Below are 17471 nucleotides of genomic sequence, written 5' to 3'. Positions count from 1 at the left end.
CCAGTCTGGGCGACAGAGTGAGACTCCAACTCAAAAAAAACAAAACCAAAAAAAAAAAAATTAATGCTAAAAGAAATTGAAGACCTAAATAAATGCAGACATCACATGTTCATGAAACAGAGATTAACATTGTTAAGATGGCAATATTCTCTATAACAATCTACAGATTCAATATACTCCCTAGGAAGATTCCAATGGCTTTTTTTGCAGATATGGAAAAGCGAACCCTGAAATTCATATGACAATGCAAAGCAATCTTGAGAAAGAAAAAACTAAATTGGAGGACTCACATTTCTCAATTTTAAAGCGTACTACAAAGCTACAGTGTTCAAAACAGTGGGATATTTGCATAATCATAGACATAAAGGATAAGAGATTGGAATTGAGTCTAGAAATAAACCTAAATATCTATGGCTATCTGATTTTTGCCAAGGACACCAAGACCTTGAGAGAGAAAAGCCTTTTTAACAAATGGTATTGGGACAGCCAGATAACCAAAAGAAAAAGTCACACTGCATTAAAAAAATTGCCTAGAAATGGACCAAAGATCTAAATATAAGAGCCAAAACTATAAAACTTACAGAAGAAAACAGAGAATAATCTTCATCAACCTTGGATTTGGCAATGTTTTCTTGGATATGATGCCAAAAGCACAGACAACAAAAGAAAACTAGATAAATTGGACATCATCAAAATAAAAGACTTCTGTCCATCAAAGAAAATGCAACCCCAACAGGGAACAGGAGAAAATATCCTCAAATCATGTATCTGACCAAGATCTACAGATCTGTGAAGTTCCATATCCAGGACATTTTTGAAAGAGTTTAAGAACTGGTGTTAATTTTTCGTTAAATGTTTGGTACGTTAATTGGTACTCCGACAACGCAAAAGAAAGATGACAAACGACTCCATTAAAAATGGGCAAAATGCTAGGAGCTGTGGCTCATGCCTGTAATCCCCCAGCACTTTAGGAGGCCAAGGTGAGAGGACTGCTTGAGCCCAGGAGTTCAAGACCAACCTGGGCAACATAGCGAGACCTCATCTCTACCAAAACAAACAAACAAAAAAACATGAACAAGCATTTCTCCAAAAGAGAAATGTGTCTACATAAATTTATGTGTCTACATAAATGGCTAACAAATGCATGTGAAGAAGGTTAGTGTCATTCACCATTAGCAAAATGCAAAACAAAACACAAAGAGATGTCACTTCACACCCAATAGGATGGCCTTAATAAACACACACACACACACACAATAACTAGTGTTGGCAAGGAAGTAGAGAAACTGGAACTCTTGTTAGCTGACAGTGGAAACATCAAATGGTACAGCACTATGGAAAAGTTTGGTAGCTTTTTGGCAAAAACACACAGTACTACCATATGACCCTGCAATTCCACTCTTGGGCACACAGTAAAAACGGGAAACAGGTGTTCAAACAGTAAAAATACCAGAAAAAACAGGTGTTCAAACTAAAATTTACATCCACATGTTCCCAGCACTCCTCACAAAAGTCAAAAGGTAGAAACAACTCAAAGGTCCATCAACAGATAAATGGATAAAAAAATGTCATATATTCATACAAGAAATATTTTTCAGCCATAAAAAGAAACAAAGTACCAATATATATCAAACAAAATAAGCCAGACATAAAAGGTCACAAATTTTCTGATTCCATTTATACGAAACATCCAGAATATGCAAATCCATGGAGACAGAAAGCAGACTTGTGACTGCCAGGGACTGAAGGGTAAAGGAAATCAGGAGGCATGGCTAACTGGGTACATTTGGGATAATGAGAGAGCTCTGGAACTAGACAGTGGTACACAAAATTATGAAAGTATTTAATACCACTGAATTGTGAATTTATAATGGTATATTTCATGCTATTTGTATTCTAACAAAAAAAAATTTTAATAGAGGAAGCAAAGCAAAATTTTGGCATTTTCATAAAGGCCCTAACGCCACGCTGACCTACCAATCAGCCGTAGTGCTGTCTGTGCCAGGGCGAGTGTGCCGGAGTGAAGCAAGAGGTCAAGGTTGTTGGCACCGTGCCGCAAGGTGAGCATGCTGAGCAGCACCAGGAGAAAGCGCGCCTGTGGGATGGTCCCCAGGCTTGGTCCCGATGGATTCTCGTTGGTAATGGTTTGCAGGGGTACAGGCTGGATACCTGACAAACATTAGCACCCACTTACATTTCTTGTGTACAGATACAAGAATATACATGAAGCAGAATGCACTGGAGATTGTTGTAAACTGTGTCTACTTTTCCAAGAGTTTCCGTAGAGAGTGGCAGCTCTGTCATGCTATGCAACAATCTTCCCATCTGCCCTGCAAGCATGGCTCTCTCCTTCTGCATGAGACACTTAGCACACTGCTCTCTAAATATCCCTGATACCCTCTCCCATTCCCTTCACTTCAAATATAACAGGAATGTTTCAGTTTTCTTTCAGAAAACCCATCCTAGTATTTCTCTATAGATGCTCATATATCCAAAAAACAAATATTAAGTACAGGACACAGATATTTTGGGTATACAGTATTAGTGCGACACATAAAAATGTAAAAGCTTTATATTAAAGTACTTCAAGATTGTGTCTTCTGCTAAATTTTGAAAGTTTTCTGAGAAACTCTCTGAGAAATCTGAGAAAGCTAACAACAGCATAGAGTATTAATTTAATGTACAAAGCTATTAAAGTCTTCTCAAAAACAAAACTTGCATTTGCAAGTTACCACAACACATAATTTATAGCCTATGAGCTATAAATTTCATATTATATATGGTCCCCAGGCTTGGTCCCAATGGATTTCATCATAAGCTATGAAATAGTGTCAAGGCAATCACTGACATTACTGCAACATCAATTTTAACACAGTCTTTTAACCACAAGGTTTTTTTAAAAACTCACCAAGTTCTTTAAATTTGGCATTTGCGTCCATCAAAACATTTCGAATATTCTGAACAGCCCAAGCATACAGCTTGCCAAAAGTTACCTCCAGTAGCATCCGATTAAAAGGTGGGATCAAGTCAACATCCTTTAAACAATCTGTAAGGGGCTCCCTTTCAAACAAAAATAAAGAGTTTTACTTGGGACACTGCCAGACCTTTCATTTTAATAGAACAATGTTTTATTGCCACAGCTTCCTTAACTTAAAAAAAAAAAAGTTGTAAAATCTTACCCTATATCGACTCCCTCAGGAATAAGTCTTTGCCAACCACAAAACATAGCATACTGCACAGATGGAAGTAAGAAATTTTTGCTTGCTAGTTTTAAGATTGTATCTATCCCTTCCAGGCGAACCTCTGCTCTCTCCAACTGCAAAATATCAACACATACAGTTGAGTGTTGTGCACATCACCCAATGCAGGAAACTATGTTCTCATTGAATGTTACCTGCTTCAGGAGGCACTTCCTCATTTTCTCCACATCCACCGGCTCTTCCTTAAGTGCAAACTCAGCAATTGTACTAAGGAGTGCAGACTGCGGAAAAAGACCCTGTACATTCTGCTTCAGCCACTTGTACTTGTGGACACCTGCAACCGTATTCAACAGTGGCTGCCACTTGTCCTAGCAAAGGAAAATGACGTTCACCATTAGTCTACTCTATTAATATTAACCTGTGCTCTACAGCAGTTAGTCAAATGAATGTAAGTAAATAATGCCAACAGGTTTAAATTGGTAAAATATTTTAAATTTGGTAACTAATATACACTTTAAAAACTATGCTATAAATATGCTTGTAAATGAGCCAGACACGGTGGCTCACACCTATAATCCCAGCACTTTGGAAAGGTGGAAGCAAGAAAATTGCCTGAACCCAGGGGTTCGAGACCAGCCTGAGCAACTTGGCAAGACGTCATCTCTACAATAAATCAAAAAATTAGCCAGGCATGGTGATGTGCATCTGTAGTTCCAGCTACTTGGAAGGCTGAGGCAGAAGAATCAAGAATCACCTGAGCTCAGCAGGTCGAGGCTGTGGTGGCCATGAGCATGCCACTGCACTCCAGCCTGGGCAACAGAATGAGACTCCAACTCAAAAAAATATACATATGCTTGTAAATAAATTTATAATCTCTACAGGATAATTTGGCATACAAAGTTAAGTTACGGTTCATATTAATTTGTATTAATAATACAGGGATAATAATAATTTGTATTAATAATTTGTATTAATAATACAGGGATCAGTACAGTTCCTAAAACAAAGGATACATTCATTTTAAGGAATGGTGAATAAATATTATACAAGGTAGTACCAAAAATAAAAGGGACCACTTCTCTAGCTATAAGCCTAAACAGAGCACAATTAAGTCAAGTACATTAAACATCACCGGGCCCTACTTCCAGTAACAACCCTCACTACCCAAAGATACTCAGGTACAAAGGCATAATACTTTTGGTTCCTCTGCTATGCACTGTGTTGTTCTTCAGCCAATCTCAAAATCATAGAAAATACAGCACCTTGGGTGATTTCATTGAAATAGGTCTTTTGTCCACAGTTATTGGACTATGAGGCAAAATGCAAGCTTCTTCTAAATCACTCTCTTCATTTCCAACTTTTTCTTCATCATCAGTAGATTCAGGCTTCTTAGGAACTATGTTTAAAGACACCATATGTTACAAAAATTATTTACTTAAATGCAATCTAAAATTAAGAGATACTTAAATTTGCATGAAGGACAAATACCATATTCAAACACACATGGGAACAATGTTATACACTGCAATGCTCACAAAACAAAAGTGAGAGGACAGAGACGCAAGTAGGAGTGGAGGCGGGGGAGGCCTGCAGAGGGGCCCAGACTCAGCAGGCCTTCCTTAAAGTCCAAATGGTGGTCGTTTGGGTCCTAACAAGTCCTTTGGACTGCTGCAAATACTCAACTCTGCTGTTATAGCGCAAAAGTCGCTACAGACAACGTGTAAGTCAAGAGATGTGTCACTGTATTACAATACAGCTTTATCCATGGGTGCTGCCATTTAAACGTCAAGTAACTTTCACGTCAAAAATACTATACTTCTTGTGATTTTAAAAACAATTTAAAACTGAAAAATCCAGTCTTAGCCCATGGGCAACACAAAGTAAGCAACAGACGGAATCTGCCCACAGTCCCTGGCTGGTACACACTCATCTAGTCCAGTAGTTCTCGCCAGGTATAACTGAGTCAAATGGATGCCTTTTTCACATTAGCCTCTTTAATTAGGGAAATTTTCATAGAATTTGCCATGTGATATATGGTATTTCTTCCTTGTTTTTATCTCTTTAAAAATTCTGGTCTAAATCTCCTCAGTATATATAACAATATAAAAAGCAAAATGAGAATACATCTGGGCAGGCAAGGGCTAATGTAGCAGGCATAGGTTCCTCAAACTCTACAAATTCCCCAAAAAGGTCTGTGCCTTCAGGACTCACCCTGCTCCTAGGAGCTATGCTCTGAGTCCTGAAAATACCTGGGAACACCCAGCCTGAGAGACGTTCTGATATACCTGAGGCCAAGGGTCTTATATACTAGTTTGGACAGATCATCTATGCTAACAATGTGACTTATGGTAATCACCTGATTTGTTCTGGGATTCTAGAGTCTAATGGAGGTCAGTCACAGGGCACTGCCAGCTTATGTGACTGGCACCCAACAAAAATCCTAGACAGACACCAAGGCTTGGGTGGAGCTGCTGTGGCTGACAACTCTTCACACATGTTGTCACATACTGTCACACATCCTCACATGACTCCACTGGGAAGACACTAGAAGCTTGCACCTAGTTTCCCCTGAACTTCCCTCCACGCACCCTCCCCTTTGCTAATTTTAATCTGTATCCTTTTTATAGTCATAAACGATAACTGTGAGTGTGGGAGGACTCTTCTGAGTCCTGTGGCGTCCTTTGGTGAATCGCCAAGCCTGAGGGAGAGCTTGGGGATCCCTGACACTGGACCAGGAAGATTCACTACTTAACTTCTAAAAGAAAAGAAAACCAGCTTCAAATATCACACACAAAAAAATCTATAAGTCCACAACAAGAAACTTTAAAATGTGACGTGGGCCTGGAATCCACAGCCGCACGGTTGAATGGTGGCTGGGTCCCCGCCCACCACTGAGCCAGGCCTGCCTCCCAGGTCTGTGCTGCAGCTAAGTTTCTGGGTGCCAGGGTTAAAGGGGTCTCAGAAGTGTCACCACTAGGCCATCCTGATCCAAAGCACTCCCAGGATTCAGATAAGGTGCTGTGGCTTAAGGATGTATTCAGGAACAATCAACTTATTATGGTTTCTAAAACACTTTAGTCTTTCAGAAAATTATTGCTCAAAATGCCCATCAAAAATTCAGTAGTTAATATTGCTTAGTAAGCTGGTCTGTAAATAAATCATTAACACTATTCATAAGAATAAAATCAGAAATTTCTGTAGTCTATTTAAAATCAGAATTGATTAAATTCTAAAGTGTTTTATGTATTTTTACTCAAATTTGTATTATTTAATACAAAAAAATCTTATACAGTTGCTCCATGAAAATACTGGTAACTCTTTTAGTTCCCTTTATAGTTATTCTCCATGTATCAGAATACTCAATATTTTCAAAGAAAAACCACTTATTTACAAGAATCGCAAGATTAAATCTTAAGTTTAAATGTCTCCATATATCTCATTACCAGGACTTCTAATAAAAACACTTCCTTTTCCCTATCAGTTTAGTCAAGTTTACCATATTCACCTTTTTCAGCACCAATTTATGATCTATAACACAATCAATTCCTAAATCCCCTCATTATCTGATCTTGTAAAGCCATAAGAGCAAGACCGCAGTATTTAATCACAAATACACTAAAAATCATGGCAGCAGGTGGAAATGCCACATGCAGTAAATGGCAGTGAAACTTCACTCTGAAATCACAGATTCAACTACTGAGGCAAGGTATACCTTTTAGCAGGACCTTCTGTCCCTTACATTCTCACCTCTTTTTTTCCTTTGTTCTCGGATGATCTTCTGAGCAATCCTCCTCCATCGGGGCAAAGAACTCAGTAGTTTAAACTTAGACATTATAGAGAGGTCGTTGCAAACAGCAGGCCTCAGTTCATTAAAGAGGAATCTCAAGCGTTCAATGACAGGGGCACAGACTTCTTTGTAAGAACGGCCCTGTTCTTGATGAGTCTGCAAAGTTAAAAGGGAAAAGACAACGTAACAACAAGTATTTCAGTGATCATCTGACAGCATGGATTTGTTTTGACAGCACAGAAAAAAATAATTAAAATTCGGTCACCTTAATGAGTGAGCATTTTGCTTGGTAGACAACTCTACAAACATCCACCACTGACTTAGGCAATGTTCTGTGCTTTACTTGCTCGATGCCAAGTGTTCCTGCATGAACTAAGGATAAGGCCACATGACCTGTCGGCACAAAAAGAAGGGCACTGTAGGAACGCCTGTGTATCACATATCTGTGCAGTTGCAATACACAGCCATCGCACTCATACCTAAGTCCTCGTGTTTTAAGAGGCAGCATAACAGCAGGCGGCCAACCTCTTCCACAGGGTGCTCAGGAGGAAATGTGATTGGCGTGGTCAAGTGGCACTGCCTACAGTACCTTTCGATCTGACACAAAAAATCCTGCAACGGAAACAGACGGAGGTCCCTGCAGAGCCACCCAGTGAGTCTTCATGAACAAACCGTGATACGGCTTCTGAAGTCTCACTGGTATGTCAAATAAAATCAGCTCTCACAGCAAAATTAACCCTCCCAGTAACATGTGACACAAAGTCTGTGCTATGCTATCAAAGCACATCGATATTCCCATGCCAAGGTCCTCAGAAGAGTAGAGGACAGGGCAGGCCTGGCTCACCTTCACATTGTGGTCCTGGATGTTGTTGTCAGCAATGGCCTGCAGAAATGCCTGGGAATGGTCCCCCAGGGCCCGTCTGTGGGCACAGAGTCGAGACTTGCTGGCAGGTGTGCCCCCAGGAGAGCTGCAGTGATCCTCATCCTTCTCCTCATTGTAGCTGTAGTGGATCTGGCTGGTCTGCAGGCCTCCAGAGAAAATGGACGACTGAAGCCACTCTAGAAAACACACAGTAAACACGAAGGAGAAACCCAGTGCACTGCTCAAAACAAATCCTGAGAAAAGATGCTCAGGTGAGCACCTGAGTTCGAAGTAGAAACGTTCATTTGAAAGAGGTACACCTAACATACTCTCAGACTGGCTGTAGTTTCTCTACCTAGGAGAACACAATGACACTTTCTGGTCACATGGCACACCCTAAGCGGGCATCACACTCAGTACTGTAGCTGCAGTCCAACACTCACTGGGCACCTGAGCTCCACACAGAGCACCCACTGTGTGAAGGCTGAGACTCACAGTCCAACAGGGAGAGCAGCAGTAACGCATACCCCAGTTAGTCACTCAACTCCACCTGTGAGGGCTTATAAGGGCATAAGGGCAGGTGGAAGAAAGACCATCACGATTCTGAGAGTAAGGGACCTGTCCTGGAAGCAATGATTGGGTGGAGAGCTGAACGAGAAAAAAGCACTAGGCATGCAGGCAGGAGAACAGCAGTCTGAAGGGTTTCTACCAAAAGAATACCCTCAGGGCAGTCTGCCCTTCCTTGAGCACTGATAAAAGAACAAGAGCAAAGAGCATTTAATAACAGTCTACAATCTTTAGTTGAAGGGATAACTCCTTGGAAAAGAATGACCCAGTGGATCAGAAAGGAGATCTGTGTATGGGATGAGGTACAGGATGGGTCAAGTCCACCAAAAATACATCATCCGTCAGGGCAAAAAGGAAGGTGAGTTATAACTGTTTATGACAACCGGAGGGTACAGCCTCCAAAACTAAACACTGTCACCCAGGCTGGAGTGCACTAGCACAATCACAGCTCTCCTCGGCATCCATCTCCTGGGCCAAGGCAATCGAATCCTTCAGCCTCAGCCTCCAGAGCAGCTGGGACTTCAAGCAAGGGACATCACACTCAGCTAATTTTTGTAGAGACAGGGTCTTGCTATGTCGCCCAGGCTGGTCTGGCTTCAAGCAATCCTTCTGCCTTGGTCTCTCAAAATGCTGGGATTACAGGCGTGAGCCACCATGCCCAGTCTAGATTTTTATTAAAGATTTGTATTATCAAACTACTGCTCCAAAACCCAAGCAATCAACTCTGGGATGCACTCAATGTTCTCTTACAGGACTAGATGTTTGAGCACACAGGAGCATTCCCCAAACCACCATGTGCTTTCTTCTAAAAACAGAAACCTGACACTGATCCACCCTGAGGCTCTCTATTCAGGATATAGGAGAGCCCCTCCTTATGGCTCCAAGATAAACTTCTGCTCCCTCCACAGGTAAGGCCCCACCCACCAAGGCCCATGGCACCTTCTGCTTCCTCTACCCTGGGGCTTCCCAGTCCCACCCTAACTTGTGGATTTAAGTGATGCCCACCTTCCCAGAGTACAATTCTCAAGGAGGAAGGCAGGGAAGCAGCTTCTTCAGGTAGCTCCACAGCACGTATCTAGCACATGCCCAGGGGTCTGCTCCCCAGGGGCCATGGAAGCACCCCCCTCACACCACTAGCCCCCTTCCTCACCCACTCTCATAAGCAGTGGAAGCTCCTGTACCTCTCAGCGGGCCTCACATGCCAAGCCGCAGCACTTAGGCTGCTGTGAAACCCCTCCTCCCCAGATCTCTCATGAGGGTCTCCTTTCCTTGTCCACCAGCCTATATCCTGATACTGACTCATTAGCAAGCAAGACACAGCTGAAGGCAGAGGTATGTGCTGTGCACCTCTGAGAATCCACACAGCAGACGCTTGCTAGGTGATGGACAGACAGACAGATGAGAAATGTACAACTATATGAAGACAAATGTAAACCTCATCTTATGGGAGACCAAGAAACTCCATCACTGTCGGTGGTTACAAAGGCTGCTGCCCCAAAACATAGCTGACGTGAGTCTGGTAAATATAGTCCTTAAACAGAATGCTGACAGAACAACTGGTCCACATTCCGTGCAATGTCTGGGCACACAGGGAGACACAGCCACACTGGGCCCTCCAAGGGGATGCAGGAGGAGGTCAGCCATAGCAAAGGCATTCCTGAACTCTTTTAGCTTCCTCTATGGCCACAGAGCATGATGGCAATGACAGTCACTCACAGCTACTTCTAACTAACTGGCTGAAGCTCACTATTCTTGTTTTTTTGTCATCAACAGCTATGTTGATTCTTTCTTTCCTACTTTCAATGGCACTTATCGGTCAACTACAATAACATGCTCATCAGTTTGTAAAAAGCAGCCTTTCTTACTGGCACATTCGACCTCGACAGGAGACAGCGGTGAGCTCATTGCCAAGCAGGATGCATGCAGGCCGAGAAGCAGGCCCAGGTTCCTCTCTGTGTCTATCAGAGGTGAAGACAGGCTTCCCAGATCCGGTATGGTAACAACTTCTTGGTCAGGCTGAAAAATAAATGTCATCATTGGTCTGAGAAAACGGGGCTCATTAAACACACATAACCAAAAAGCACAGCTTCTGTGCCTAAGAGGCATAGCTCTAGCATCCTCTCCCCCACCCTGTGGTGATGAGTACAGACTGCCATGTACTAGTAACAATGACACCAAACCCCAACACCCTGCCAAGCAGACACAAACACAAAGCTCTACTAGTGGAAAACCAAAGCACAGGGGCTCAAACAGAAGATCTAAGGGGTTGTATACAACGCTGCAAAAATGTTATCAAGTGTCGAATGCATAGAGAACCCACTGAGAAACAACAATATGACATGACAAGTATTAGGGAATGGTGACCACACATGTAGAGGAAATAAATTCATTCTAACAAAAAGCAAACTCACTAAAATAAGAAAGGCCCTCATAAAATGCCTTAAGCCCTGCTCTTATAACATTTAATACATTTTATTACTTCTGGATACCTGGAAATTCAATCCCAACATATAAAGTACAATGCTCATGAATATGTAGAAAGGACATATTTATATTCTAAAGAACTACACTTCTATATAGTTCTTCCCCCTAAAAAAACTACCTCAAGACAGTAAGCCAAATATCTACATAAGTTGAAAAGAAAATAGCAAAGACCAAAGTTTAAGCTCCTGTTTCGTGAGTGTCTAAATTTCTTACAGATGGCTAATTTTAAAAATACTTTTTCATGACCAGCACGTTATAAATCTTAACATAAATAAATGTACATTTAATTTATGAAAAACACTTCTAAAGGATCTTCATGTTTACTGCTTAATGCCCCCCAAAAGGTCCAGATCTCTGCACTTCCATGTCCAAATCATCCCATCACAAGCACACAGAGGACCTTTGTGACATCCCTGGTATATCACTTACAGCACACAGCCTTACCTCCAAATACTGGCCAACACAAAATGCATGCATTGATTCCCGTGTGTCTTCAAACTGCAAAGCAGCTTCCAAAGCTACCACTGGGTCCTCCCCTGCAAACTGAGCTGAAACAAAAAAGAAAGGAAATTGTAAAAAGCAGCAAGACTTCAATTCCATTTGTCTAGACAGCTATAAGTTAGGCAGGTTAACTCAAATACAGTGACCTTTCAACCCTCTCTCAGGGTTACCTGGGCCAACTCAGAACCTGGAACAAGTTCCAACTATTGGAACAAAAAAGTATAGACAAGAAACTCTTCAAATGCACTTCAATTTGTTGATGAGACAGGCACCCAAGTCATAATATATTAAAATGTTGGGTGGGACCTAGAGCCAAACTAAAGAGATCATTTACAAGCTGAAGTCTCTGCTTATAATGACACATGCTGCAACTTCTAGCCATGTACTAAAAAGTGTAGCCTTACCAAGAATACTATTCCCTGTTAATGATTGTGTCTGGAAGTCTTTTATATCATACACTTTCCCGTCAATCACGGTCCAGAAGCCTCCATCTTTATTGTGGTTCTCCAAATCAGCTTTGCGTATAAGTGTCACCTCCTCATTATTTCTACAGTTCTGACCTGTAAAAAATGATTCTGTATATAGAGAAACCAAAATCAATCAATCAATCAACAGATAAAATTAAAAGAACAAACTGTGTGAAAAAAACTACAAAAAGAAATAGACAAATCCACAAGCACAATGAGAAAACATACCTATCTCTGTAGTCAACACCACAAAATTTTTTATTAAACATAGAATAACTTTTTTATAAAAACTTTTATGCAGTATATCAAATCTTACCATATACTGGGCCATAGAGCAAATCTCAACAGATTTCAAAGAAATGAAGTTACAGAGCATTTGTGCTGATTATAATATGCAGTTAAGCCAGGGGTAGTGGCTCACACCTGTAATCCCAGCACTTTGGAAAGCTGACAGGGAAGGATTGCCTGAGACCAGGAGTTCAAGTCCAGTCTGAGCAACATGGTAAGACCTCATCTCTATAATAAATCAAAAAAATTAACCAGGTGTGGTGGCATGTGCCTGTAGTTCTAGCTCATTGGAATGCTGAGGCCGAAGGATTATCTGAGCCCAGCAGGTCGAGGCTGCAGTGGCCGTGAGTGTGCCACTTCACTCCAGCCTGGGTGAGAGTGAGACTCTGACTCAAAAATAACAAACAAAAACTATGCAGTTAAACTACAACTATGTAATACACACACACACACACACACACACACACACACACACACACACACACACACAAAAATTCTCCACATTTAAAAATTACAAATAGGTTGGGCTTGGTGGCTCACACCTATACTCCCAGCACTTTGGGAGGCCAAGGCAGGAGGATCACTTGAAGGCAGGAGGATCACTTGAAGGCAGGAGTTTGAGACCAGCCTAGGGAACACAGTGAGACACTGTCTCTACAAAAAATAGAAAACTTAGCCAGGCATGGTAGTGTACACCTGTAGTTCCAGCTACTCGGGAGGCTGAGGCAGCACAATCACTTGAGTCCAGGAGTCCAAGGCTACAGTGAGCTGTGACAGAGGGAAACCCTGTCTTCAAAAAAAAGAGGAAATTATAAGGTGCACTTCTCTAAGTGACCCAAATTTCCAAAAAAAAAATGACTATGAAAATTAAAAAATATGCTGAACAAATGATAAAAAAACACTGCAGATTAAACTGATGACATACAGCTAAAAGTATGCTTAAGGGCATTTATACCTTTAGGAGCATTTATAAGAGGAAAAAAGCTAAAAGGTAAATAAGCTAAAAAACATCCAGTCAATAAAAGTCTATTAGTTCACAATGATACTCAAATACAGAAAAGGAGGATCGCCTGAGCCCAGGAGTTCGAGACCAGCCTGGGCAACAAAGCAAGATCTTGTCTCTACAGAACATTGTTTAAAAAATTAGTACGGCATAGAGGCACATACCTTAGTCCCAGCTACTCGAGAGGCTGAGGTGGGAGGACCATGTAAGCCCAGGAGTTGGAGGCTGCAGTGAGCTACAATTGCACCACTACACTCCAGTCTGGGCAATAGTGTGACAGACCATTTCTTAAAAAAAAAAATTTTTTTTTTTTTAATTTTAAAATAAAAACTACAAAAAGAAAACCTGATTGGTCACCTTTGGAAGTACAAGGATACCAACTCAATATTATGAAAAATAGTTAAGTGAGTGCTGGGGCTCAAGGAATCAAGCTTGCATCATATCTTCCCTGTACAAATGGTACTTCGTGCTAATAGACAGCTGAGGGCAAGGGTGGCAGGAGACTTCATAGAAGACAAACAATGCATAAACTCCCTGGTCTATCAAACAGAACTAAAGGTGAGGCACCCAGCACCACAGGCCTCCTGAGACAAGAGAAAACATCAAGCATGACCTTAGACATAACTCCAACCAAACAAAACTGAATCCAAATCCAAAACAAACTCTAGATCTAACACACAGATTAGAGAAAATGTAACACACAGAAGAATATGTTGGACTAAAAGAAGAGAATACAATCAACCAAGTTCAAAAAATGCAAAATCCCCAGAACAAACGGCCTGCTTCTTTGAAAAAGAAACCGTATGAACAGCGATGGGGAGAGGAGGGCCTGAAGCTATGTTGTCAGGGGAAGAGATGAGAAGCACATATCAACCAATCCCGACACACAGAACTTGCTCAGATTCTGATTCAAAATTACTCCCTGTAAAAGACATTTGAGATAGTCCAAGAAAACTGAACTATGGACTATGTGTTAGATTAAGGAATCACTGTTATTCTTGTAGGTAGGAAAATGATCATGTGATTTTTTTTTAAGTTTTTATCATTAAGAGGTAAAAATACCTTAAAACATTTTCAAGATAGAGACAATGCTTTAGAATAACCCAATCAATCAATAGACAGAAAGCATGGGAGGGAAATATGAATACTTTTTAAAGCTCGGTTTATTATAATACTTTTTCCACTTTTACTGATGCTAGAAAATGTTCATAATAAATAGTTTACAAAAACATCAATATGCTAGTAAGTACTTGTTTCTCAGAAAGTTAGGAAAATATCAGATTAAAATATATTTTAATAAAAGAAATGATTAAATAATAAAAAATATAGTGTAGAATGGAATAAAGACAAAGATACAGACCAACAGAATAGAAAGGAGAGTCCAAAAATAAACCTTCACATATTTGGTCATATAGTTTCTGACAAGGGATTCAAGATCATTCAATGGAGAAATAACAGTCTTCCCAACAAACAGTGCTGAGAAAAGGGGATAGGTATATGCAAAAGAATGAAAGTAGAACCTTCCCTTAGGTCATATACAAAACTTAACTCAAAATGGATCAAGGACCTAAATATAAGAGCTAAGATTATAAAAGTTTTAGAGGAAAACTTCACGACAGTGGATCTTGCAATGTTTCTTGGCTATGACACCAAGAGAACAGGCAACAAAAGAAAAAAATAGATAAGTTGATCTTTATCAAAATCAAATCTTTCATGCACCTGAAGGACACTATCAACAGTGACCTGGCCACCCACAGAATGTGGAAACATATCTGCAAATCATATACATCCATAATATATAATGAACTCCTACAACTCAACAACAACAAAAAAAACTGGGCAAAGCACTTGAACAGATATTTCTCCAAAGAAGGTATACAAATGGCCATGAAGCACATGAAAAGATGTTCAGCATCACTAATCATTAGGACCATTCAAATCAAAACTATGAGACACCACTTCACACGCATTAAGATGGCTACTATTTAAAAAAATAGAAAATAACAACAGTTGGTGAGGATATGGAGAAACTGCAACCCCGTGCACTGCTGATGGGAATGTAAAATGGTGCCTCCACTGTGTAAAATAGTGGCAGTTTCTCAAAAGATTAAATATAAAATGACCATGTAATCTACCAGTTCTACTTCTGGCTATATGCCCAAATGAAGTGAAAGTAGGACTGGACTCAAACGGATATTAATATACCCATGTTTACAGCAGCATTATTCACAATAGCCAAAAGGTAAAAGCAACTCAAGTGCCCACAGACATGAAAGGATACACATAAGAGGATACACAAAATGTAATGTACACATCTGACAGAGTATTATTCAGCCTTAACAAGGAAGGAAATTCAGACACATCCTATAACACAGATGAGCCCTAAAGACATGCTAAGTGAAATATGCCAATCACAAAAGACAAATATTCCAAGATTCCACTTTTATGAGGTACCTAGATAGTCAAATTCAAAGGGAAAAAGTAGAATGGCAGCTGCCAGGGGCCGGGGAAAAGAGAGGAATGGGCAGTTAGTGTATAACGGGTAAAGAGCTGCAGTTGGAGAAAGTGAAAAAGTTATAGCAACGAATAATAGTGATGGCTGCACTACGATGTGAACATAGTTAACACCACTGAACCATACATTTTTAAATGGTTAAAATGGTAAGTTTTATGTATATTTTACCACAATATTTTTAAAGAGTTAAGCTCCAACTCCACCCTATCCATCTACCAAAAGATTGTTCACAAAGAAAACTACAGGCCAAGATGTGAATTCTACCAATGTTATACTCATCCTTCCAAGAAAAGAATAGGAACCTCTACAACTTACTCTATAGGACTAGCTCAACCTTTGTTACCAAAACCTAAATGTCTATTAAGTTGCCCACCCATTAAACCCACCAACTAATTTTTCCCCTGATTAGCTAACATTCTCAGGTAGACAGGTTGAAAATAATAGGGGTTGTATGGGAGCTGCCCTCTTCCTAAATCACAGCATCTTTGTTAGCAATGGGATAGTGGATATCAATAACCTGTAGAGCATTACAGGAAAAGAAAATTACAGGTCACAGAAAAAATTACAAGGAAAATGACTTGTAAAATCCAAGAAAATTATAAAGATACAAAATTGTTTTAAAAAATAGCAAGCTGGTCAGGCACAGTGGCTCATGTCTGTAATCCCGGCACTTGGAAGGCTGAGGCAGGCGGATTGCTTGAGCCCAGGAGTTCGAATCCAGTCTGGGTAACATAGCAAAACCTTGTCTCCACAAAAAAGTCAAAAACTTAGCCGGGCATGGTGGCACATGGCTGTAGCCTGAATTACTTGGGAGGCTGAGGTGGAAGGATCACCTGAGTCATGATCGTCATGATCATGACACTGCACTCCAGCCTGGTTGACAGAGTAAGATACCGATCTCCCATCCCTCTCCAAAAAAAACCCAAACCAAGACCAATATGACCAAGGTAGTTTTATTCCAGAAATGGCAGGCTGACAGAACATTTGAAAACTCAATAATTTACACATTAAGAGAAAAAAGAAAAGGTATATGATCATCAAGAAATGCAGAAAAACCATTTGATGAAAGTTAACAATCATAATTAAAACCTCATCACACAGCAGAAATAGTACAATAAACAGAACCTTATAACAAACATCACACTTCATACATGAAATTTGGAAAGCTTCTTCTCTGATACAAGAAGCAAGACAAGGATACACAACACTATCAACATTTCTACTCAGCAAAGCACTAGAGGTCCTAACAAGTACAGTGAGAGGGAAAGCTGTAAGCTCAGATCAGACACAGACACAGACCATCACCTGGTTTAGACAAAGGTGGCACCCCAGAGGAGTTAACAAGGATGGTCCTTTCACCCAAAGACCATCCTTGTGTACAAAATGCCTAAGGAAAAAAAAATGACATGACCCTCTACAGCATAATATACGCAAAACTCAAGTCCAAGTGAGTACACTTAGAGTAGCTCTAAACATGAAAGTTAGTATAATAAAACTTTTAAAACATAACATAAGGCCAGGCTCGGTGGCTCAGCCTGTAATCCCGTGCTTTGGGAGCCCAAGGTAAGTGGACTGCCTGAGCCCGCGGGTTCGAGACCCGCCTGGGCAACTTGGCGAAACCTCATCAATAAATCAAAAAAATAGCTGGGCATGGTGGTAGCGCGCGCCTGTAATTCCGGCTACTTGGAAGGCTGAGGCGGAAGGATCGCCGGAGCCCAGCAGGTCAAGGCTGCAGTGGCCGGGAGCAGCCACTGCACTCCAGTCTGGGTGACAGAGTGAGACTCCAACTCAAAAATA

The 17471-nt window shown here is 40.7% G+C and overlaps 1 protein-coding gene across 1 annotated transcript in view; it reads right to left on the bottom strand.

The window, feature by feature from the left end:
• The window catches only part of LOC103274643 (E3 ubiquitin-protein ligase HERC2), a 223538-nt gene that overhangs the window by 104918 nt on the left and 101149 nt on the right, over nt 1-17471 (bottom strand). Inside the window, exons 24-35 of the mRNA XM_008072077.2 lie at nt 11806-11976; nt 11345-11448; nt 10282-10432; nt 7832-8046; nt 7467-7599; nt 7253-7380; nt 6948-7143; nt 4463-4596; nt 3395-3568; nt 3180-3316; nt 2909-3060; nt 1978-2169 (exon numbers count right to left, since the gene is read on the bottom strand). Coding sequence (XP_008070268.1) covers nt 1978-2169; nt 2909-3060; nt 3180-3316; nt 3395-3568; nt 4463-4596; nt 6948-7143; nt 7253-7380; nt 7467-7599; nt 7832-8046; nt 10282-10432; nt 11345-11448; nt 11806-11976 — 1887 coding nt within the window. The remainder of the gene's footprint in view (nt 1-1977; nt 2170-2908; nt 3061-3179; nt 3317-3394; nt 3569-4462; nt 4597-6947; nt 7144-7252; nt 7381-7466; nt 7600-7831; nt 8047-10281; nt 10433-11344; nt 11449-11805; nt 11977-17471) is intronic.

The sequence above is a fragment of the Carlito syrichta genome, unplaced genomic scaffold, assembly GCF_000164805.1.
Source record: "Carlito syrichta isolate Samal-C Ts95f unplaced genomic scaffold, Tarsius_syrichta-2.0.1 Scaffold314839, whole genome shotgun sequence".
Taxonomy (NCBI): domain Eukaryota; kingdom Metazoa; phylum Chordata; class Mammalia; order Primates; family Tarsiidae; genus Carlito; species Carlito syrichta.
This window is presented reverse-complemented; position numbering and strand designations above follow the sequence as displayed.